General features: G+C 41.1%; 1 protein-coding gene across 1 annotated transcript; it reads left to right on the top strand.

The window, feature by feature from the left end:
* The first annotated feature begins 10,532 nt into the window (after positions 1-10,532).
* On the top strand, positions 10,533-24,768 carry SERTM1 (serine rich and transmembrane domain containing 1). The gene is made up of 3 exons (XM_079297723.1): positions 10,533-11,045; positions 17,316-17,410; positions 21,950-24,768. The coding sequence occupies exon 3, from the start codon at positions 22,134-22,136 to the stop codon at positions 22,455-22,457; it is 324 nt and encodes a 107-aa protein (XP_079153849.1). The 5' UTR covers positions 10,533-11,045; positions 17,316-17,410; positions 21,950-22,133; the 3' UTR covers positions 22,458-24,768.
* Positions 24,769-25,229: the final 461 nt, after the last annotated feature.

Here is a 25,229-nt window from a genome sequence, read left to right as displayed (position 1 = left end):
CCAAAGCCTACAGCCAATATAAGCTTTACTACTTTTTTCTGCATCCTATGTCCCTTTCTGCCTACAGAGTGACCTACCTGAGATTAAAAATGCTATTAGCTACTATTCCCTGTGTAGCTTTCAGAGACTACTCCAACTAAAACGGGCAAAATGTAGCTCAGAGAGGAACAATGTTCAATATTATAGCAAAACTATCTGATTAATAGAAGAGGACCATGTGAGACTGCCTGATAGCCCTTTCAATTTCAGACATAGCCTTGTTGCCCTGGCACACACAGAGTATTCCAGCATTAAGTGGCCCCATCTTGTTCCTCCTTGCAGCAAATTTTGATCTCCAAGACTGTGGCTATAATTTTACAGTGATGAGCTTAGAAATAATCTACAGTCTTTAAAGCTGGTATCAGGGCATTTCCCTCCTCTGACTTGCATCTGCTAATTTAATTTTTCTACTTAGGTGTCTGAGCTGTGCTTTTGTTTTCAGAAAAGCTAATGAAATTAAGTGACCTCTTAGAAATGCTTCAATGTCTTCTAGAATAAGATTAAATGAATGAAAGAATATTCTTAACATATAAAATAGGAGAGCTAGGAGGGATAAGCAAAGAGCTGAGGCATATTCACACAAGACTGTTGACATCCTATAGAAGCAAACACATGTGGACTCCAGGTTGGTGACTGTTTTAGATGAAGATGGGAGTTTTAAGTACTATAATTATTACCCAAATTCAAAAGAGTGATCTACTACAGAAACTACTATACCTGGTAAGGTTTAAGGGATAAATTCTGGCCTTATAATCCTACCATGAGATTTAGTGTCCAAAAAAATTTCAGAGAATGGAAGCAGTTTTAATGCCTCTTAAGACCTCTGGTAATGTGCAGGCTCTCTATGCTGCAGTCACTATATGTCCACCTGTATCTCTGCAGCCCACAGAAGGGTAAGAAGCAGAGGAAAATAAGACTCTTCCATAAGACAGTGATAGAATTAATTTTGAAATCTGTTTTCCACTAGCACAGATAATTTTTTGTACCTGGACCTTAAATTGCTTGTCCTGGTTTTAAACCTCTGTCCCTTCACCAAGCACAAAGGTGATATTTCAGAGATATATCAACATATGGAATTATTAAGTACATTATTAAATGTACTTAAAGAAAAAAAGTAAAGAAAAAAATACTATCCTCTATCAGCTTATAATTTAGTGCATTTCAATGAATAGGAAGGCAGGAGGCATAATGTCACATCTGGCATGATAGAAAGCACAAACTATAGTTTGACAAGAATTTATTTTGGGGGAAAGCGTGATGCCTTTGTTTTAATTCAAGTGACAACTTTGACTTCTTGTGTCTCTGGTACTTGTACAAAGAATATGTCAAAGCAACAAAACAAGATCCTAGGCTCCAAGTCTCCATGGGGTTACTGCTAAAGCCTATTGAAAGTACACTGGTACAGTTTAGAGCTACAATACACATCCAGCACTGTTCCCTTTGCAAGGTGATTTGACATGAAAAGAGCTGTGGTAATCCATTCAGTTTGGCATGGGTGATGGTTTGAAACAATCAATCTGCTTTCAGAATGACCAGCAAATAACTAGAAAGGGGTAAAACTGAAGACTTGGGTCATTACTGACCTGGACCTTAATGGAAATAAATTACCCTGGGAGAAAGGCTCAAATATACATCTTACATTGAAAACTCATAAATTTTTAAAACTAATTCTGACACTTTTCTACTTTCTAGGTGGCAAAAAGGTAATAATCAAACTACTATATTCACCTTATTTTATGGGAATTTATTACTGCTGCACAGTAACAACTAATTTATTCTTGTTAACTATTCTGTACATATTAAAAACAATTGCTTCAGTTTAAGGGCAACAGAAATAGTAAATCAAATCCTTCTTTCTTTTGTGATGTTATTTGCTGAGGACTTTGCACCCATTACACTACAGCTTGTCCAAAACTTAAAAGGTTGACTAAATAGCACTCTTTGGTGTTTTTGTGCTTCCAAATGTCAAGGACTTCACAGTTCATGTGACCATAACCAGGGACGAGTTTACCTTTTTCTGACAATCAGGACTACAGACCAAGAAACCCAGCAATTTACTAAAATCCATGCACATATCCACATGTAATTTATGAGAAATCAACAATGGGTCATATCTGAAAAAGCTGGTGGAATTTTTCATTTCATTTCATGCAAAATCAGATTTTAAACAGTCATGAATTTGTTGTAACAGTAGAGGGTGAAAAACTGGCACTGGCTGATGTCTTTTAATTAATTATGAAGGACAACTTGGAACAGAGATTATAAATAAACCAAATCAAAAATTCATTTTCCATAGCTCTTCTGCTAACAATCAGAAATAGCTGCCAAACAGAATACTTTTGTGGATTTCAATATTAGAAATCTGGCTCAAGAAAGCTGTCTTCCATACTGAGCAATGGGAATAAATCAATCAGTTCAGAAGGCACACTTCTCCTTTTAGGGCCTTCTTCTACCACTCATGTGAATCACTGTTGCCCATGGAATTGCACAGGCATAAAATTCTATGAGAAGTGACTCATCCCCAGCATGCAGCTATTAGTCCTCCATCCTGGAACTGCTAAACCATCTCTCTCAGTCATCCCTTGAGCCTTTGCCACATTGAGGTGTTTGGCCTTGTCCCATTTCATTGGGCAACAACAGATCATTAGGAAATAAAGTCTTTTTATAGCATCTTTCATTGAAAGAGCTCTCACACAGCCAACCACAGGAGAAAGAACATTAGCAAATGCCATGAAGAAGGCTCATCAGACACACCAAGTCAGGTCCTGTTCTTCACATGCTGCCTGCCTCTTCCACTGCAGAGCTGGCCCTCCATGCACCTTGAGTGGCTTTTGAATAGAAAAGCAAGGTTTTTCAAGCTAGCAAAAACTGAAAATAAGGAAAAGGAAAAAATTAATGTTTTACAATCAACCAGGCTGACAAAATACAGGACACTGCATTCATGACATGACCTGCATTTGTCTAAGTGTTGCATTACCCTCTCTGTGCTGGCTGGTCATGGCTAATAGCCTTGTTTGCAGTCAGCATGAGCCTTGGCTGGAGACCACAAAGCAAAAATCTAACATGACCTTGTTGATCTGCCTTTCACAAACAAACCCATCCCTCCAAATGGCTGGGTCAAGCTCAGTCAACCCAATGGCTAGTTACACTTTAGCAGAGCTTTAAGCTTCCAAAGGTGCAGAACCGGAAGATCTTGACTGTTAGGTTTCCTCTGATCAGAAACACAGACGAAAAGGAATAGCAAAAAAGAATTGCATTTTGATAGGTATACGTGAAATTGGATGAGAAAGTGTAACAACTCCAGTCCTGAAAGTATCTAAGGAAGCAGGAATAAAAGGAATTGTAGTTCATAAGTGGCCTGAAGCACAGCTGCATAACATAGGATATATAATATACTTGCTTTAGGGTAAGAGCCTAGAAAACTGCAAAGCTCCACTTTCAACAAGGAGATAAGCATGCCCAGAGAAGATTTATTTGCCTCTGTGCCTATCAGTGTTATGTTTTAGCATCCTTGACTGCAGTCAAGAAATTCCAGAGGATCTGATGTCAGTGCCAAAAGAGGACTCTCCTCATATATTGCTAAGCACATGTTTAGTACTCTTCAGAATCAGATCCAACTTGTAGAAACACTGTCTGAATTGAAAAGCCTACTAAAATTGCACTTGCCATTAAGATGGCTGGGTTTTGAGAAGCAAAAGAAGCGAAGTATCTGTAAAAAAACTGTGTATCTTTGGCATTTCTGTCCACAGATAACCTGTGATTATTTGCCTTTGATATTACAAGACTCTAAACCAGCAGGGAATCCACTTCTTTTTTCACCAACACTTCAAATGTGAATAGATCACAGAAAGAGGCAGGAACAGCTGCTGTTTTTACACTCTTGGTTGGTGACAGAACTTGCATTTTATTATAGGGCTGGGATGAAAAGCTGATCTCGGAGTATATGTTCCTGGGTTGATATGTGCAGATGCACTCAGGAGCTGATAAGTTATCAAAATTATTCTATCTCAGTGCTGATGTCACAGAACTTTACACTACCACTCCAAAGAATTACCTAAGGTTATCACATAATTCATAGATTTTCTCTGACTGATGAAAAAGAGACACTACAGAAAAAGGCAATGTTACCTCAGGTACAAAAAAAAAGCAGCAGCCACTGACCTTTGAGATGTGAAAATTATCAAAAAATCTCCCATTTCTCAGAATTACAATGAACTTCCTTTCCTTACATTGATTTTTTTTCCCCCTCAGCTCAATGTTTAGTACAGTGTTAAAAAAAAAAAAAAAAAAGAAAGGAAAAGAAAGTGCTTTCCAAAGAGAGAGAGGACACATTTGGGAATATGTAATATTTCATCTGACATAAATAGATGGGCTGTAGTAGCTGTGCTTTATCCCCTGGGTAAAAGGCAGCCCCAAATGAGATCTGTCTTGCACTTTGGGTTGGTTTTCCCTCCTTGCTGTGGGCTCTGCAGCTGGCTCTGTAGGCTTCACACAGGAGGCCCCTGAAGAGATTCATGCCTACTGTTGTTGCTTCTGCTGTTTTGTGGAGATGAGATTGTTCTTTTGGTGGGGATCATTTATCTTTGTGATGGAGGTCCTGATTTTCAATTATACTTAGGCCACTTTGAAGCACTCTGGCAGTGTAATGGATCTTTAGAATCATCTAAGATCACATTTGTACCCCCTTTAAAGCACTTGTGCTCTGACAGAATGGTATTAGATGATTGTTGAGTACATGGGTATCAGATTTGCAATGGTTTGATTAACTGACAGCTATGTAACTATCTTTTGAAAACAACATAGACATTAAGATGTCACAGTAAGGATACCAGGGTAATTCTGCCTTGGATATATCCAGTATTTTTAAGTGGATCATCTTATATAGGTGCAGTAGCAGCCAAAAGTGTGCCTGTGAACAGACTAAATACAAAATTATGCCTCAAGTAGCATATCAGTGAAAACAGTGGTTGTACTGACTGATACAATGATGCTCTTTTGGGAGAGCTTCTGGGCTGCAGTGAAGGCAAAGGTACAGAACAACACTAGAATTTGGAAATACTGGCTTGGCACTTAAAGCTTTTCTGGCTCCACAGTGAGATCAGTGAACAGAAAACCCTTTCTAGATGGCAGTCAATGCCCCTCCCCACAACTTTTGTAATAAAACACAGTGTATATGTATTTAAACAATAAAAAAGGGTGGGAATGGGCTGCTTGGATTTTCCTTAAAATACTTTGTATGTTTATATTAAAATAATTGTATGTGTATATTTGGAGGTGAGTGCCCAAGATTCCAATACTGAGAGTGGAGAATTGGGGCTCAGCTCAGTGCCATTTGAGATGCCCTTAGGCATCCTACCTGCATCCTAGTTACCAAGTAAGAAATCTGAATATTCCCTACAGTCCCTGTTCACATCTACCAGCACTCCACAATGTCTCAGGCACCCTATAACATCTAGAACATCATGGATGGTAAATGTGGGCAAGATGCCCTGGCTCAATAGGTTTAATCTGATCTTACCAATACTTAAGTAAACCAGAATCAATTTCATTGAAATAAGGTAATTAGACCTTATGAACTTAGGGCAAGAAACACCTTGGTCCTTCTCATAGAGAGACAGGCCATGAGAAAAACCACACATACACACACATGGCACCTCATAACTGCTCTGCCTAGAAAAACTTAAAGTGGAGTTGTGTCTTTGTGAAGACAAGAAGTAGCTAGCCACAAGGCACAAATATCCAAGAAAACAAACTGTTGCAGTTGCAATACTTGCAGAATTATTTATTAATGATAAGTTATAGGTGAATTTCATTGCCTTTAAAAATTAATTGCAACTTTCTCATCTGGCTCTGTACAGGGTTTGCTGTTGGCTGTTAATGAACCCCGATTCCCAGAAGCAGCAGTCCCCAGACATGAGAAGACACTACCATTTGACCTTGGGCATTATCTGTGTACTTAATGTACCTCACTGCACATATGTCCTAGACACAGAGCCAACTTATAAAAATTAAAAAGATTCTACGAAAAATGCTGACTACTAACAGACAGGGCTGATCCATGCCAAGGTTTTATTTCATGGATAAGCAGTGTATGAGGCACTTGTCCTCTCATTAGAATGTGAATCTATTAATATAATACAGGTGACATTTAGGGGAATGAATAGCCTATTATTCCATAGGGGTCTCATTAAAGATAGCCTCTCCTGAGGTTGCTCGATGGCAAAGTTTGTAAGTGGATTAGTAGGAAGCATGGAGAGAATGAATGAACTTCAGTGACTGCTCCTTAATGACTCCAGGTAATTAAAAAGACCAGAGGTGTCTGGAGAATTCTACATCTAATAGTGGCCTAACAGTATTTTAAAAACATCTAACGATGGAGTTAATTGAGCTTTAGAATTCATTTAGATGGTCCTTGCATTAACAAGTAGCTTTTATGTGATGGAGGAATTAGAAGTTAAATATTGTCTCAATAAGTCTTCAAAGATGTTTCCTATTTTCTGTGTTGGCCATTATTAAATAGTAATGTTTACGCAAATTACAGTGCCAAAACCTTTTCAGTATTGGAAAATGTTACCCTGAAAACTCATTAGCTTTCAGCCACTATGTTCACAAGAAAGTACAAGACAAAATGGGTGCTGAAGGCAGTGCTACAAGCTGAGTACAAATCCAGGCACTAAGAGGACATGGTCAGGTTCAGGAAGGCATTATTATTCAGTGTCTTCTCCTGGGAGCTTGGTGAAGAATGAGGGAAGAGACAGTATTCACTGGTCATCCAAATAGCAGAAGGTTTTATTTTTAACCTGGGTCTCAGTAGACAGGCACTCTCTATATGTAAATGTTTAAAGTGGAGAGGTCAGCTAAACAGATGAGGATCTGATTTTTTTGGGTGGGATATAGTTCATTTAACTGTTATGTTCCTTTATCTTGGGAGTGTAATGAAGCAGACCTTGCTGAAGAAATTCCTAAATTCCTTAGATAGTCAAAACAAGAAAGAGAAGTGGCTTTAAGGCCACCAGAGAAGGTCATGTGTATCTAACTCCTGTACTCAAACTTGGATGAGTAAGAACTCCCTTTGGAAGTTTTTATAGTCACTGTTTGCTTATTCCACCATCTAATGACTTTGAGCAGGTACAGAAAATCATATCAATAATCATCAAATCAGTAATGTAATTTTCCATATTTTTCTGTGTTTTAAGGAAGGCTATTAAAAGCTACCCCCTATAGCCATGCTGTCTCATAGGAAGACTAGTAGCAGCAGGAATGACACTGAGCTCTGGAGGCGCAATCACATTTAGCATTAGTCAAGCTACATCACCTTGATGTGCTCTTTCCAGAACTTCAGAGTCAACCAGACGAATCCAGACCCTCTCAACCTGCTGCTCTGAATCCAAGGATTCTTATTTGACTGCAACTGTAACAAAAAAAAAAAAAAGAAAAAAAACCAAAAACAAAACAAAACAAAACAAAAAGTGGCTCCATTTGTTGCTTTTTTCAAATTATTCTCATCATTTCAAGACTCCATGCACTTTTTTCTGCTTTGCTGTCATCTTTTTCTTAAAATATCTGTCTTCCTATTTCTCTGTTTAATACTCTTGGTACATTTTATCATTGCAAAACATTTTGAAACACATTTTGCATGAAAGACACTGTCCTGAGGAAGGGCCAACTCACACTGTGCCGTTTGCATAGAGAGCATGAAGGAGGAAGAGCAATAAAAGAGCAACTTAATTACTTTGGAGCTGTGGTGCTTCCTGCTGCCACGGCCTCTGCATGCGGTCCTGACGCAGCCATCAGCGCTGGTGAGAGAGGCTGACAACTCCTCTGGGGCAGCTTTACCCAATGTCACTGAGCAGCTCACAGCAAAGGAACAAGCTACAGAGGAGCAGGACATCAGTGATGTAGCTCAGGCTCAAAAACTTACAGAAACAGCAGTGACCTCCAATTAGTACAAAAGCCTTTCTGCCCTGTTCCTCTTTCTGCTCTGTTCCTCTTTCTGCCCCGTTCTCCCTCCTCTGCTGAACAAATCAAAACCTCTTCTAGCAGTTCATCTCCCCTTGAGAGGTTCTTTACCCAAGAAAAGAATGAAAAATCAGAGCACAGCTGCAAAAAATAATTCTCTCTTGTTGCCTAAGTGCTTGTATTTTTTGGAGCTGAACAAGCTAGGATGATATGACCTAGCCTACATTGTACATTTGACATTGTAAGACATAGTGGATAGATCCAGATCTGACTTCTTAGTTTCTTCCAGAGCCAAGGATTAGAAGTGACTATGCCTGATGCTGTGCAGTAAGCACATACATCAGTGGGAAGCACTCAGAAATTTCCTCATTCTTCAGTGGATTAGGCTTTGAGCAAAAATCCACAAAAGTAATACAAGTCCAAGTGATCATAGTTTGTTGCCTTTAGAACGCATGGATTTTTCTGGCCAGTCCTAGCAACAGCATGCCTGGCTTACCAGGCATTTGAGCTCTGTTGCATTTGCCTTTTCTTCTGTTCTTCTCCCTGCTTGACCTTGGGAAAATTCTTGCTATCTAGGTTGTAATTCCATTGCTGGAATAATTGACCTATAACAGAAACAGAAACAACAGAAACTCCATTGGCTTTTTTTTTTTTTTTTTTTTTTTTTTTTTTTTTTTTTTTTTTTTTCCCAATATTCAAACATTTTGCTTTACCACTTCTAGTTCTCTTACATCCTAAGAATTTTGTACCTGGGAACTTATCTATATGCAAAATCAGTGTTGAGAACTTCAATGCACCATCTGTCTCTGTTTATACCCAGTGACATCCCAGACACAGGGCTTGTACCAGGAAGTCTCTGCCTCTAGTCTGGGTATACAAATAAGAAAATATATAGGAAATTCTCTGTATTTTTAAAAATTATTCCAGCAGGATTATTCACCTCTAATCTAACCATTGCCAGTACTGCAGTAGGTATCCACAACATTTTTTCCCCCCACAGTTTCAACAAGCTTTGTGTGCTATTTCCACAGAAGTTAATGTAATCAGCAAGTTCACTGTCAAATGTGCCCTTTTCTGCAGTGGCTGCAAGTTGAAGTGAGCCAGTGTCTGCTTCCAGGTTAGAAATATCATAATATCTATCTAATATCTATTCTTTTTTGTTCATATGCCATGTATGTGACTTTCCACTCTGAAAAGCCAAACCTAAGACAAAAAATCCACCCCAAACCAACAAAAGCATTGATTTCATTTTTCATAGGCAAAATAGGGAAACACTTGAAAGACAAACCTATCTCTTGTATGGCACTGCACTAACACTGGTTATTAGCAAGGAGAAATATGGCTCAATCTTGGGAATGATTATTCCTTCAAGCTTTGTCTTTTTTCTAATTATTTATATGTCTTGTTCCTCCAAGACTGGCTGTTTCATGACATTCCAAGTTACTCTTCTACTGAAACTGTGTAGACTGTATCAAAGAAAGCTCATCTTACAGAAGTGCCTCCGCAGCACATTATGGACTGCACATCTCCCTAGGAGCAATTTAAAATGAAGAACAACCTTCTCCAACATCCTTTCAGAACTGCACATGGACATTAGCCAGATACAAGACTGAGCTACAGAGGGTGCATTAAACTCCCCATCTGCTCTTCACAGTGCTCATCACTGATGTCTAACCCACAGTAAAGTCATTTGGCCAAAAAAAAGCCATAGTGGATGAGACAAGTATACCAGAATCCAGATGAACATTTCCTTTCTCAGTGTCCATGGAAGGAAATGTGCTTGATCCAGCCAAAATTTTCTCATTATTTCATTCCAGAGCACATGATAACTGTAGATAAGTCATTCTCCAAATGAACTATGGAAGCCAGGTTTTGTTCTCATTTACACTACATTATCATCTCAGTTAATCTTATCACAACTATTAATTCACTGCAGTGTACATGATGTCAGAGTATCCCTGAGAGTCCCAGCACCCAGCTGAAAACTCGGCAGAGTTTTCCGAAGTCATCTGCAAGTTCCCACTTCCCAGCAAACCTCTTTTCCAACCCACTCCTTCGCTAGGTCCAGCTCCCCTTACGGTGCCACGATCTGAGCCCTCTGCAGACGCTCCGCTCCGAAGGAGCCCGCATTTCCCACAGGCAGCTCTGCCCGCTGGGATACGGACTCAATATGGGATTTTATCTATTTATTTATTTATTAAGGGACCAGTCCGGGTCGTTTCAGGGGTGTATGCTGTGCTACAGCCGTGGGACGGTAGGAGCGAGGTGTTGATGCGGGTGTGTACGATGCGCGGTGACCTCCATCCCCTAACGCCGGTAATGGGGGGGCTCGCCGGGGCTCTCGGCCGGCCCCAGGGCCAGCACGGCACGGCACGGCACGGCACGGCACGGCACGGCACGGCACGGCACGGCACGGCACGGCACGGCACAGCCCGTCCGGGGCGCTGGGGCAGCGCCTGGCGAGGGGCGGGGGGCGCGGGCCGGGCGAGGGGCGGGCCGGGGGCGGCGCTGCCTCCGCGGCCGTGCGGGACGGAGCGGGGCCGGAGCTGGAGCGGGGCTGGAGCGGGGCTGGAGCCGCGCAGGGCAGCGCAGGGCAGCGCGGAGGAAGAGCGGGGCTGCCCCAGCGGGGCGGCTGCGGGCAGAAGGTGCCGCGCTGCCGCTTTCGCCCGTGCCGGAGCATCCCGAGCCGGAGCATCCCGAACCGGAGCATCCCGAGCCGGAGCATCCCGGCGGCGTCAGCCGTCTGCTTTTCGAGGGAGGTCGACGCTCCGGGTGCGGGGTGCTTTTTGTGCCCTGCCCCTCAGCCGGTGCGGTTGTTGGTGCGCTGGTGCTCGGCTGTCGCTCGCAGGTTCCCGCAGCCCGGGGCCGCTCGCTGCCGCTCGCTGCCGTGCCCGGTCGGGACCCGGCGGGTTCGGGAAGCTCTGTGCGGCCGGGAGCAGCTCCCGCCGTGCCTCGCCCGTGCTGCTGCTCCGAGGGAGCATCCTCAGCGGTTTGCCTGTCCTGTGCTGTAACCAAGGGCGTTTGGTTTTCACAAGCGTTTAACCGAGGTATGTGTTTTGTGGCCTGTGCTTGATCGCTCACAAGCGTCTTTTGGGAAGAGCCTGCATTTAGCCTAACTCACTTGGCGGGTTGGAAGAGTGCTTGAATTGAACGAACGCTTCCTGGGTTTGGAGAAATTGTTTTTGGCGGAGGGAAAAAGAGGAACGCTCTGGAAGAGCGTGGGGACAGCACTGGTCTGCACAGCTTCTGGAAGGAGGGATGCGGAGAGAAGGGAGGCACGGGCTGGTTTCTTTTGCCGAAAGATGCTGCGGCCCAGGGGTGTGATAGCGCAGACCACTGGGTCATCACTGTGCAAGCGAATTCTTGGCTCAGCTGGCGTAAGCACAGACTGCGCTCTTTCACATTGTTTGCGGAAAGATGACGGGGAAAGGATTGCTCCCTCTGCAAATAAATTGTAACATGCCTGTCCAATGTAGTGGGAGAAGAGCTGAGCTTAGACAGCATAGCATGGAAAAAAAACACAGGATGGATGCACGAAAAATGTGCCCTTTGCAAGTACTTTATGTCTGCCTAAAAGCTGTAGGCTGTTTCAACATCATCTTGCTAGATGCAATAAAGTTTGGAACAGAAATCAAGTGAAGCAAGCTCTTCCTACCCTTGCAAATGCTAAACAGTTAGAGGAAAATTGTGAAAATAGTGGTAAAGGGCTGAGAATTTGCCACGCTGATTTGCATTTATGTAAGCAAAGACAATTAGGAATGCACGCTAGCTATTATTAAATTAATTATTAGCTAATTATAGCAGAATGGGAGAAAGATGAATAGGAGAAATGTGTATAATCTGGACTATATAAGATGCATATAGTCCTGGCAGTTTTGTTATAAGGGATCCAGCTAGAGTGTCATGTCTGTTTCCTTGTGATTTTGCTTTTTACAGTCATTTTGAACCCACTCTAACTTTCCTGTGCCTGAACAGACCGAAACAAAAGGCAACCTGACACCACCAGCTGCCTTCTCTCTGCTACTATGCCTAGAAGGGCTTTTTCCCCTCAGGAATGGTTGCTGGTTGTAGCTGTGTTGCCTTCCTTTCCCATCTCTCCCTCGGACGGGGTCACCCCTATCACTCGAGGTGGGGGAAAGAAAAGGCAGGCATATCCCCCCTGTCTCCCTCTTGTTTCCCCAGCTTTCCTGTGCTCTGGCACACAGACTGGCCTGCCTGCAGACTGCTACTTGCTATATCCAGTACGTGTGCTTTGCTGTCAACAGGATACATGCTGCAGGACTTGCAGCTGCTGGGGAAGGGGTCTTGGGCTATTTCAGCATCCAGGTTTAATCTATTACTGTCACCATGTATGCATGTGGATATATTTGGCTCAGGAAGTTATTGCCATGGATATTTTGTTAATCTTTTCAGATGTAAAAGGCTGAACTGGGATCAATTGCCTCTGCCAAGTGCGTTTGTTCATAATTGGGTCTTACTGGTGCAGTGCAAATTATAAATTGTATTCTGTAAATTCCACTTCAGAGGCAGGAAGCAACAGAGCCTTTTCTCCTTGCACCCCATCTACACTGAAGCAGAAGAGGAATTATCTCAATGACAGAGTATATTCAGAAGTTGCTGAAAAATCTGATATTTCTGATAGGTCTGAGACTTGGAATCTAAATACTAAAAAGTCAGTATATTTTCACCTCTACCTCCTGCACTCTTTTGCAAGGAGTCCTCCCCCTGTGTCTTCATGACTGCGGTTGCCTCCTTTTCCTGGCTTGTGCAGAGGAAATCCTGTTGCGACATAGTCTATCCATGGTGCTGCTGCAAAACCCACCTCTTACCCTGCCACTTTGTCTGCATCTCCCCTCTTTGCCACTCCTGCTGCTGCTCTCTCTTCCCCCCTGCATCTGATATGTCAGTCTGAGGCTTTGCTTTCAAGTGTCCTTGACAGTTGCCTGTACACGAAGTCTTCTGTTTTCCCAAGATGTACCCTAGGCTTTGATCAGCCTGTGCTCTCAGCATCTTTCTCCCTCAAACCATCATCTTTGCATTTCTCCGAGCTCCACCTTGTGCTTACTTGTAGCTTCATGTAGGCACCTTGTCCATCATTCCTTTAATTTCCTTGAAATGTCCCAGCACATTTGCTTTGGTTTGATGCCTTCAGCAGCCATCTGGTGAGATGCTAAGACAAGCCCTCACCCGTGCTGTCACCATCCCTGCCACTGGAATTACTCTTGCTCTGGGCTGGAGCAGTGTCCTCTAAAGCTAGGACATCTGAGAGGCAGTTGTTGAACAGATCACTCTAGCACCAGCAGAAACTCTCCTTCCATAGCCTACACCACTCACTTGCTCTTTTTTGGCATTTGAGGTGCAACCCTGCCCCCTTATGCTTGCACAGCACAGTGTGGCTCGCTGCAGCTCCCTTTGCAATCGCTCTTTTGTCTCTTTGCCTAAGTTGTTGCAGGCTGTTTTGCAAACAGGGACTAGATGTGAATGTTAGGCACACAAATATGCCATGGCTTCTTTGTCAGGGGAGGGAATGCATGCAGCCTGTATCTGTAAAATAAGGAATGGCATAAGGATAGGGAACTTCTATTACAGCAGTGAGGGAGAATCAAAGGAGAAGGGTGTTTTCTTACTTTTTCTTGGTAAAGCATGCTGAGGTACCCAAGTCAGGAAGCAGAGTTACAGTGAGTTACTGTGATAGCACATCTGTGCCTAAAACTCCCTTGACATTTAAGTGTACAGCATGTAGTTGATACTGAATCTGTGTTTCTTTGGAGAGAAAAAAATCTGAGAATGATGCAGAGAAATTTCTGTTGAACCAAGTGTAAAAAATTGTGTCCTAGCCTTATATTGTGACAAGGTTCCTAAGAATGTTGAAATGAAATCTTTGTGACATTTTTGGATGTGATGGATTTATAAAATTTGTGATCTATAAAATGTGTGATTTATACCTGTTGTTTTTATAAAATACATTGAAGTAAGTATATCAGTTGAATTTTGCAATAGAAAAGCATTTTCTTGTTGCTCAGGACTCTACTTCCTGGATCACAGCTATCCCATTGATAGCAAAGTTGAAGGGTACTTACTGTTCAGCAGAACTCCTTGCTGTAATCTGCCCAGAATTCTCCCAAGACAGGAGGGGACATTCCTGCATGGAGTGTGGGAGATAAGGGTTCCCAGGTACTCTGGTGGGTGCAGCCACGTCATTGGCATCGGGCAGGAGGATGTGCTGCAGCACTGGGAGAGACAATAGAGACCCTAAATCCATTTACTTCCAGATTCAGCCACACTTTGTCATAAAACTGGATTCCTTGTAGATGAAGGGGATGTGTATGATATTTTTGAGGGTTTTTTTCCCCTCTACCTGGAGCTGAACTTGATGGTCTTTGAGGGTCTAACTAAGTATTTCAAGTTTTTAGTTTGACACATGGCCACTTGGCCTCAGTTGTGGAGTCTAGTGCTGCTCTGCCTGTGTCAAAAAAAAAAAAGGTTATTGGGAGCCCATGTGAAGAGTGAGGCCTGAAGTAGCAAAGCTTAATTAACTTTTGTTTGTTCTGAGGTTAATTAGATCACTGCTAATTAGATCACACGTATGCTGGATGGAATCTCCTGAGAGGCTTGGCACTTAGAGGGATGCTCCACACAGAAAGAAAGGGTAACAAGAATGGGAAGGGATGACTCAGTCATGAAAGAAGGCAACAAGGCAGAAGCAGTTAAAGTATTTTCATATACTTGTTCCACTGAGGAAAATGGGTTTTAATGGAATTTTCATTTCTCACTTAACAGCCATTCCCCACCACAATAAATTTTCTATTCAAGCAAAACTTCCAGATCAGATGTTGCAAGAAATCAAACAAGAAGCCATTACACAAAATGCAGAAGTTAAGGATTTCTGAACCTGCAGGTTTCTCCTCTTCCCTGGCTGACCTTGCCCTGGACCTCCTTTCCCACTGGGCACCTGGGATCTGTCACTTTGACAGTGACACCTTAGTGGCTGGTTTTGACTGTAGAAGTCAATTACCACGATTTAAAGCTGTTATGGGCAACCAAATGGCTGTGTGAACCTTCATGTCTTCTGCCTGATCACCCACTGTCACTAAACTTTAGGAGCACACATCTGTTTGAGGTTTCTACCTTGGCTGAATTTGGCTGAGAGTGGCAACAAGAGTTATTCAGAGTTGCAATAAGGGGAATAAATTCGAGAGTGGATGCCAAGAAATCAAACACAATCCATCACTATGGTCAGCAAAGAGTAGGCTGTTGAATTTTGGGTGGGTTTTTTCAGCAACCTGTATTTTTTCACAGGAAATTAAAAAGAAAACAAACACACAAACAAACAAACAAACAAACATATTTTTAACAAACCAGTACAGGAAGGAGAATAATTTCCTTGGTGACTGTGTCCTTTGGGTGAGATTCAGATTGATGGTCTCGTATGAGGCTAGACCAGGAGGACCCCATTTCTGTATCTAAGGTCTCAGAGGCATTGAGATTCCTTACCCCTCTCCACATCCTGAGAGATACAGGGAACAAATAGATCCCTATCCTTGCATCTTACTGGCACAGTGAATGAATACAATGTTAGAGCCAAATCCTTCTGTAGGCTACTGCTGCAGCTGAAATGGTAAAAATAGCAGTGAGGGACATTAGAGTGGAGCAAGAGGATGAAGGACTGTGGGATAAAACTGTGTATGGCAAAGGATCTTCTGAAGATAAGCCTGTTGAAGTTCTGGTCCAAGTATTTCTCTGTTCTTCAAAGATGATTAAAAGCTCTGCCCTCTCTGCCTCCCTGTGTACACTTGCCATTTGAATATGAATGCCTGCACTCAGGAAGCCTTGAGGATGTCTTGTGTTTTTCACTTAGCATTTCATCAGCCCAAGATTTGGTAGGCTCTGGTCCCCTTGCCTTGCTGGAGATTGTGGCACTGTTGCATTGAATGAAGGGCTAAATGGGCACAAGCAGTGTTCTGTGTATCTGGGGGGAGATGGACTAACAAAGATTCTACCTAGAAAAAAGAGCTGAATAATTTGTATTTGCCTTGGGTTGAAGATACAGCCTTGTTGCAGAGATCTATGCCTCTATACCCCAGGAAAAAATATAAAGGGGAGGAAAAGGGTCTCTGCTACAAGCAGACAAAACTGGGGGGCATAGGGTAGAGCTCTTGGCTATGTGAGGCATATTTTCCAGAGAAAACACATGCAGGGACTGCTGTACCCCCCTCCATGCCGTACCACACCTGCCTCAGCCTCAGAAGCAGTTCTGGGCAAGGTGATAAGGGTGCACACCCTCACATCCAGAGCACATGCTGGGTCCATCTCTGGGGCAGTGACTTTGGGGTTCACCTACACCCTCCTCCCTCTCCTTCACAAAGCGATGGTCAAGAAGCTGTCTGATTCCCTTTGGGTGGAACATTAGTATAGTCAATGCTATCAAAACATTTGGATTTCAACAATACTGTCTTTTAACAGCTGCAGTAGATAATTTTCTTTATTGAACTTGGAGAGGCTTAAACCAGAAGTGATTCAGTGACTGAAGGGATGAAAGCAGCACAACAATGCATCAACATCCATCCCCAGAGATCTGCTTCTCTAATGCAGTCAAACTAAATGTGCTGAAAGGGGCAGAGCTCTTAAGATGTACAATGACTGTGAAAGTGTCTTTTCTTTCCCAAAGGGGAAAATCTGTTTGAGAGTGGCCCCTCATTTGCTTTAATCTGTATCATTTGGGACTGTTTCTTTATTCACAAGAAATTTAATTTACTTTATTAAAAACAAATCAGGGGCTATGTTTTAATTTTAGGTATTGAATGCATATAGCACACAAAATTCTTCTAGCTATTTTTGTGCATATAACATATTCAGTTTGAATATTTCAGGTACGTGAAAATGTAAACTGCAGACAGTCAGAAATAGAGAATGAATAAATAATAGTGTGTAATCCAAAAGACCTGATTGCTGGGAGGAGTCTTTAGGGTATAATGTGAAATGAACTGGAGAGCAGATACAGTGCTCTAGTGCTTATAAAGGTGCCAGATGTCTGTCTTGGTCCTGGAGCACGCTGCAGAAGAAGAGAAAGGTGTTATCAAAGCCTGTCTGTAAAGCAGAGCTCAGGATTGTGGTTTTGATACTGTACATGCCGTGCTGTAACTGGGCAGCAGAAGGATGTTGTTAGCAGGAATGAAACACAAGCCAGTGGGTTTGGTTTTTCTTCTTCTGAAATTTCTGACAGTAAGAGCAGTCAAAATTCACCACTCATCCTTCCTTTATTTTATTATTACAGTAGTTATTACTAAACTCTTCCACTTTTATTTGCTTTTTAATAGGGTCTTTTCTCAGCATGCAGTCCCTTCAGATTTGGGCGTGATCACCAACCACATCCTCTGCATTCAGCTCCTATTTCCATATCTTCTTCCTGCTTGTAAGTATTTTATTCTTTCTCCTTACTCATTTTTCTTTTACTTTTAAAGACCAGATTTAACTCACGGCTTCTGGGTCTGATCCCAGGTCACGATGTCTTTGATTTACATTGATATAAATGACTCTATAATCTGCAGATCCATGGGAAATGTAAATTAGAGAATCATTGGAGCCTATCTGAATTAATCTAAGTATCCTTATGGCTCAGAGGGTTTCCTTTTCCAGCCCCACACAAGCCCCCAAACAAAATATAACTTGATTTTAACCTGCATCTGGGCACTTGTCTTCTTAGATTTTCAAAGACATAAATTTAAATCATAATAAAAAAATGAAATTAGATCATAAATTAAAAGGAAAACTTTGCTTGTGGCAGGAAATAGTTTTTCTTTTCCTTCTGTGCTCTATTTTATTGAGTCAGTAGGCAATTGATCCTGTTTCCCAGGCAGAGTGGAAAAGGAATTCTCTGCTCCTGGAAGGTCTATCTGTAATGGGTAAAGAAGCATCATACTTACTTGTGGTCTTTTAATTGCCAGAGGCATGTATCCAAGAAGCAGCATTAAGGATCAAATTCTTGGTAAACTCCAAGCTAGAAATCATTCTTTGCCTTTCGTACCTACATTCTCAATGGAATAAAATGTTGCTCACATCTTTTTTTTTTTTTTTCTGTTTAGAGCTTAGTCTTATTTAGTTGCATGATATTAAACTGCTACATTTTTCCAGTCTAGAGCATATTGCCTTTCAAGGCTGAAGTGTTCCTGGTACTTAAAATTCATCCAGCCCTTCAGTATGAGCATGCAAACATAATTTTTATTGGCATTAAATATTTTGTGTTATATGTTTGCTGGAAGGGCAATGCTGGTAATAATAGGAAGGAAATAAATGTAGAAAACAAAGGCAGTGAGAAATAATTAGAAGGAGCTCCCTGGCCTTTGTACATTTATTAATCTACTGAAAACTTGCTGCCAGCTTTTGAAATAATCACTATGATAACAGAACTTTGGGGGAGAAACACATCTTTAGGGATGAGTAAGTCTTATCTTAGAATTGACGTCACCATATCACCTGGGAACCTGCACAATCTTCCTCCTGCTATTCCTGCCCTGTTACAGCATATTGAAGTTTGGCCAGACAAGGGACTTCTCTGTTAACTATGCTAAAGGCAAATTAAGATCTCATCTGTTAGATGTTTACAATAAGGGCTTTCTAGGATACCCTCTACCTGTAAAGAAACAGTTCATAGGAGATTGTGACAAAAGTGTTTGTTTATGTAATATACAAATGCTGATTTTCTTGGATGTCAGTTTGACTCTCTGCTTAAACATTTTGAAGACACTGAAACAACCAAGGCATTTCTCAGCTTGTAGTAAGAAAACCAGAAAGAACTAAGAAAACTACATGCTTTTCAAGGCTGAGAAACTCACAAGAAATTGAGTCTACCAGACTTATCTTTGCTGCCTGTCCCTCAGTTTTTAGGGTTTCAGTGGTGTGAGTATGCACCATTAAATTTTATCTGACTAAGCCTGGAGAAGCAGAATTCTTACATCAAGATATATGAAGAAATACAATATAGATGATAAAGCATTTATAACATTGGGACTATGAAAAACCTCTGTTCATGCCATCCTGGAGAGTGTTGCAATCTCATTTAATATTCACTTTAGTCTGAACTGGGAGATGGCTACTGTCTTAGCAATGCTAGAAATTAAATTACATATGTTACACATAATTTGGGACTCAGGGCATATGCTAATTATGAGGCCTCTGCTCCTGACCACATTTGCATCTCCCTACAAAATGGATATTCTGGGAGGTACCATCAGATATGCAATAGTGGGCTAGCTTGGGCATGGCTGCAGCTGTCCCCTTACACAGTGATGCCTTGCCTGATCCTTCACCTGCTCAGTTTGCCCTTTTTCTGGTGGATGCAACCTTGCTCTCTGCCTACATACCACAGGATAAAAGGAGATATAAAAAACTTCAATTGAGCCAGCCTACAGTTTGCTTACCCCTAGAATAAGAATGGTTGTCCTCACCTGTGAAAGTATTTATACCAAGAACATGAACATACCTAAATAGTGGCTCTGATTGAAAAGCCAGGATGTACACATGATACCATGTATTCCTTTTGTGCCAACACTCATATTTGGGGACCAGAGTAGCAGGACAAGTTTTTGCTCTCTTGTACATCTAAAACCAACAGAGTGTGAAAGTAGAGTCTGTGCCTTCTTGGACCAGTGAATTGTTTACTGAAATATGTGAATCTTCTAGGGCAGCTTGTCCATCAGAGCAGCAAGGCTGTGTAACAATGGAGCAGCAGGAAAACTCAGCCATAGTCAGAAAGGCAGAGTATGATCTGGGTCTCTCTGCAGTGAGGCTGGCCTGGAGGACCCAGGGAGCCTCCTCAAGTCACACAGCTCTGTTCTGGCATTGCAGAGGTGCCTCTCACAAAGTAATCCAGATCCAGACACACCACAAAATCTGAGTCCCCCAGCAGACAGGTGTCAGTTCTGCTGTCCCAGGAGTTTTCAAGAGTGGTTAATTGGAAATCTGCTTTCTGTCAGAGCTCTCCATGTGTAGTCATTCAGGAACAATACTTGCAATTCATTCTTTGCCTTAAACCAACTCAGATTTCCAAAAATAGATGAGAGAAATGTAGGGACCACTACAGAATGTGAAAAGTTTGCCTCTGTGGTTCATTTCCTGGGTCAGTTTACAACTCTCAGAAAGACAACAGGTTTATTGCAGTTTACCAGCTTTGCCATTATGCTTTGAAGCCTGTGGCAAAATTCCCAATCATTTTTTGGGACTAAATTCAGGCTAAATGTTATGATACTGTTGTATTTAGTTTTCAGAAATGCAAAAAACCCCCAATAACCTAATAAGAAGGTGAAGCTGCCATCTGACTCCCCTCTAGGAGTTACTTCTTCAGGAGAATCAGGGTAAGAGAGACAAACAGCTCATGGCATTTACCTTCTTCTCCCAGCAGAAGCAGGAACCTGAGCTGAAGTGGTAGCTGTGATGCACTGGATAAAACTACTTGTGGCTTCATTTGGAATCAGAGTTTACAGTGTCTCTGATCTCACTACAAAATACTCATTTAAAAATAGCCTGAGTGATGTTGTTAGACTTATAAAAGCTCTGATTTAGGAAAACAATCATATCTCTGCTTAACTGAGCTTCTGATTAGTCTTATTTAATAGTATAAATTTTCTACTTACCTTCAGAAAAAGTCCCAAAAAATGCCAAAGTTATTCCTTGTAGCAGAGTTAAGTGCTAGTAGTAAAAGCAGAATGTAGTAGATTTCAAATTTGTGAAAAATTTAGTCTTTCAACTTCTTACATGTTAAAGAATTCATGTGAATTAATTCCTTATTATAGAGCAATTCAATTAATAATGGATCTGATTTTCATTATGACAAGTAATTAAGAATAAACATCTTCTATATCAGTCTATCTTTTAAAAAGGATAAATTAGCTTAACTATTAACTTAACTATTTCCAGAACATGAAATGAACACATATTGTTCCATTAGTTAATTTTATATCACTAAATTAAAGACAGTTCAAAAGGAGTATAATCTCATAAGGATCTCTCTTTGTTCAGTCTGCTGTGACTTATTTCACAAGGTACAACAAATATGGTTTCCTGTGGGGCTAAATACTATTAGGGTTAAAAAATGGTTTTAGTTTAGTGTATTTTATGCATGACTATGAGTTATATACAATGGTAAGAATATTTTTATCTGGTATTTGCAGATTCAGTTTTGTACTTGTGCTTATCTTGCAGACTATTGGGATTCTTGATTAAGACCACCAAAAGCTCCACTGTAAAACAAAAAGCACAATGAATAAACAGTAAAACAACATCTGGAATGTAACCTTTTGTGCATAGTCCTTAGATAGTTCTCTCACATTTGCTGAGCTGGCAGGGCTGACCATTCATTGGGATTTTGCTTGTAGGTGTCAGAAGCTGCATCACTCCACTAAAACATGCCTGCCATTGAGATCTCCATGGCAGAATTACAGTGAGGTACATTTTAATATTTGAGACCATTCAAAACATTTCATAAATACGCAGTAACAAAGCAAGTGTGGCAGATTTTCTAATGATAGGTACCTTTGGCAAGACACTATGGAATAAGTAGCAATGGATTCATCATCAACTTGATGTTGAGTGGCTTTGCTCATCTAGGTTGAGGAGCTGAAGTCTTGAAAGGGGGTTTCATTACTTGACTAGATTTTTTATCACAAGATAAATTTGGATTCCTATACCTCTGTCCCATATAAAGTACATTTTTGATTGTGCTGTTCAGCTATTAAACAACTCATGGTTGGGAAGAGTCAATTTTAATCCATTAGGATTCAGTAGGATTTCTCCTAATCCCTGCATTTTGGAAAACAGAGATATAAAGATAATTGCTAGCTAATTCTTTAAGAATTGCATCTTTGAGCTAAGAAATGTAACTCTTAAAACCTAAATTATATTAGGTGCACATTATCTGCTACTAAATTAACCTTGGGGTTTTTTTTTTTCCTTGCAGTTCTGAAGGATAAAATCTTAAATTGTCCTGTGCTTGAGCAGTAAAGGATAAATTCATTCAGTGGCTGACTTGTCATCTCGCTGTTGTGATGGAAAAATGTTTGCTTAAAATAAACCCTTTTGATGCCACTAAAACTGTCTTCGAACACAAGAGCTGTTGCAATTTTTAAAACACAAACCAAACAATGTCAGAACCCGACCCTTCATCTGGATTTGTGGGAAACATGGAAAATGGGACTTTCCTGGAGCTGTATCCCACGTCCCTTTCAACTTCAGTGGATTCATCGCCTGGCCGTTTATCCAACGTCTATGTCTATGTTTCTATATTTCTTAGTCTCTTAGCTTTTCTCCTTTTGCTACTGATCATTGCACTTCAGAGGCTGAAAAATATCATTTCTTCCAGTTCCTCCTACCCTGAGTACAATAGTGATGCTGGAAGTTCGTTCACTAATTTAGAGGTTTGCAGTATTTCTTCCCAGCGCTCTGCTCTCTCAAACCTTTCTTCATGAAAATAAATGAAGGGAAACACATGGGGAATGGAAGAGCTTGGTCTAGTTTCTTGGGGAAATAGTGCATGTAACATTTGCCTTAGAAAACTATTATTGAGAGATGTTTTTAAAAGTTTCCTTTTTTGTTTCTTTCCTTTTCTTTTCTGGTCTTCATTTCCCCTTTAACTAATTTTCAGTTTGGACAATGGATAATGATACCTGATCATCATTTCTTGCCTGTAATAGTGATGCTGTCTGTCTTTTTCTCACTCATAGACGGTGTTCATTAAGACTACTATTGCCAAATTGTAATACAGTTCTAACTGGATGTGTCATTTTTCTGCTCTAATTGTGACCCCTTCCCTGGTCTTGTGTCAGCAATATGCTGACTATTTTTCTTTTTCTTTTTTTAATTATATAAGGACTTCTGGATTAACTTCCTACCGCTAAAGTACAAAAAAATCTGCTTAAATTATAAATATTGGGGCAATTTAAAGTTGTTGATGTTGTTTCCTTTTTTTCTATTTAATTTTCACATCTTATTCTGTATTTATTAATATAAAACACAACTAATTTTTGAAGAATGTTGCTTTTGTTTATTTGTACTCCCAACTCCTTCTGTATGAAGTCTGTGTTTCAGTTTTTGAGTCTCTTTGGTTAACTTAGTAAAGCGACTACAATAACGATACTCACTGTTGAATGTGTATTTTTGGACCCCATTGCATCTCATTACCTCATTTGCCTAATGACATATTCCTCCAGGGGGCAGCTTCTGCTACTGAATCATGAATACCACACAACTCCTTTTCATTCTTCACTGACACTGCAGTGTATTGTTACTGGGAACCAGGACAAACCAGTGGTTTCTTGTCAAAGACCTGCATGCAACAAATAAAGGTAGCAAGTGAAGAGCTCCTAAACTGTCCTTTAGGCACATGATGTTTGTACTCACATAAGCAGGGCCAGCAGGAACAGAAATTGCTTGTACTGGCGAGGACTTTCTGGGCCAGGCTTTGTCCTGTGGTTTGAGAAATGCACAGTGGGTGGAGGGGGACACACAGGGATCTGCACAATGGCCAGGAAGAGCTGTGCTCTGACCTGCAGGAAGTGCAAGGTGTGCCTGCAGAGCATAGGAAGGGATGGCCAGGAAAAATGACAGTGGCTCTGCCACTGTTCCCCATCAGCTTATAGAAAGGCCAGCAAGAGAGGAAGAGAAATGGAACCAAAGTCTCACTGCTCATTGCCATGCCATTTTCTGGCTTATCATTTCCCCTGCTCAAAATCCAATATGTCACTCTATTTCTGCAGTAAAATAATGAGCAGCTTTGTGAACTGAATCCTGTGGTCAGCTGGGCTTTAAATCAAGCCAAACATTCAAATTAGTGATTTGTAGTGCTACTAGAACTGCAGCCTCAGACTGGTGCAATGCCTTGTTGTCCTTACTGCACTGTGTGAGCACAGCCACCCAAACCCATGCAAATTTTGCTCTCATGGCTGGATCCAAGTCACTGTAGAGACTTAAGAAAGGCATGGCATTGTCACTGCCATTTCTGTTACTGATTTAACACAGGTGTAACTCTGGGGGAAGGGATGATCTCAGCAGGAGCAGCTGCCCTCCCCTCACATGGCACCACTGCCCAGCAGGCTGAGGGCTAGGAAACACTTCCCAAACACATCTGTACCTCTTGCCAAGCTGTCCATGCATTTGTAAACAAGACAGACTCTGCCATTAACTACTCAGGCTTTAAAATACATGTTTGGAAAGTCTGGTGTAAATGTAATAATTAGAAATGCCACTGCTGTTGCCAGACAATACAGATGTTGATGGAGTTGGTGTTTTCAATTTTTAAAAGTGGATATGCAGCATGGTAAGTGGTAATGACTTATAGTAGTGATTAATTCCTTACAGAGGCCAAATAGCTTGCTGACTAATAAAGAATGTAAGCCTGCAGATTCCCTGAGCCAAACTGGTTTGATTAATATATTTACAGCTTTGAATGTTTTATTCATCTAGACAAAAGTTTCTTGTATGTCACTTTTCACTGTATTAGACAAGTGGCCTTGAAAAAAGAGGTAGCTGTTTAAAATGGATCAGGAAACATTATTTCCCCTCTGAAAGCTCTTTGACATCCCAAACATGTAACAGAATGTATTTGTACGTTGACTGGTAGATAGAAATACAGGAGTCGTAAATCAAGACAGAGCAACTGTTTGACTATCTTCCCTTACTGACAAAGTTGTAAATTTGTTGCTTCCTTTGCTGCAAATGAAGGAATTTAATCAAAACCTGAGATGAAACCACAGGTTGAGATGGGTGTTTGTTCCCGGCAATGTGTTTTCATTTGCAGATATAGAGACATTTAATATTACAATACAAACTGTTCAAACCCCATTGGCTGTGTTCAGTGAGCTGTTGTCAAACTGCACCAAAACAGAAAATATTTTTCTGACTTCAGAAAATGGCAAAGATAACTGGAACCCCACGTTTGATTTTGCTTTGTAGTTTCCAAGATGCTATTTTTTTTTTCACTCTGCAGTGACATACGGGATTGTATAGTCATCACGATTTCAGCTGAGTTGCATCTGTTCTCTTCAGGACAGATTTGAATAGAAACAAGTAGGTTCCAACAAAATAGCATCAGGAGACGCCACAGGCAAAAAGCACAATGGCATTTTTGAGGATTGCTAAGTACCAGTTCTTCAAGAAAAAAAGAAAAGAGGATGAAGAAAAGAAATCTACCTGAGAATCTGAGCCTAAGTTAACCTGGGAACACTGGATCAGGCTTCCTAGAG

The sequence above is a fragment of the Erithacus rubecula genome, assembly GCF_903797595.1.
Source record: "Erithacus rubecula genome assembly, chromosome: 1".
Taxonomy (NCBI): domain Eukaryota; kingdom Metazoa; phylum Chordata; class Aves; order Passeriformes; family Muscicapidae; genus Erithacus; species Erithacus rubecula.
Note: the sequence above shows the minus strand (reverse complement) of the source record. Positions and strands in the feature narration are given on the sequence as shown.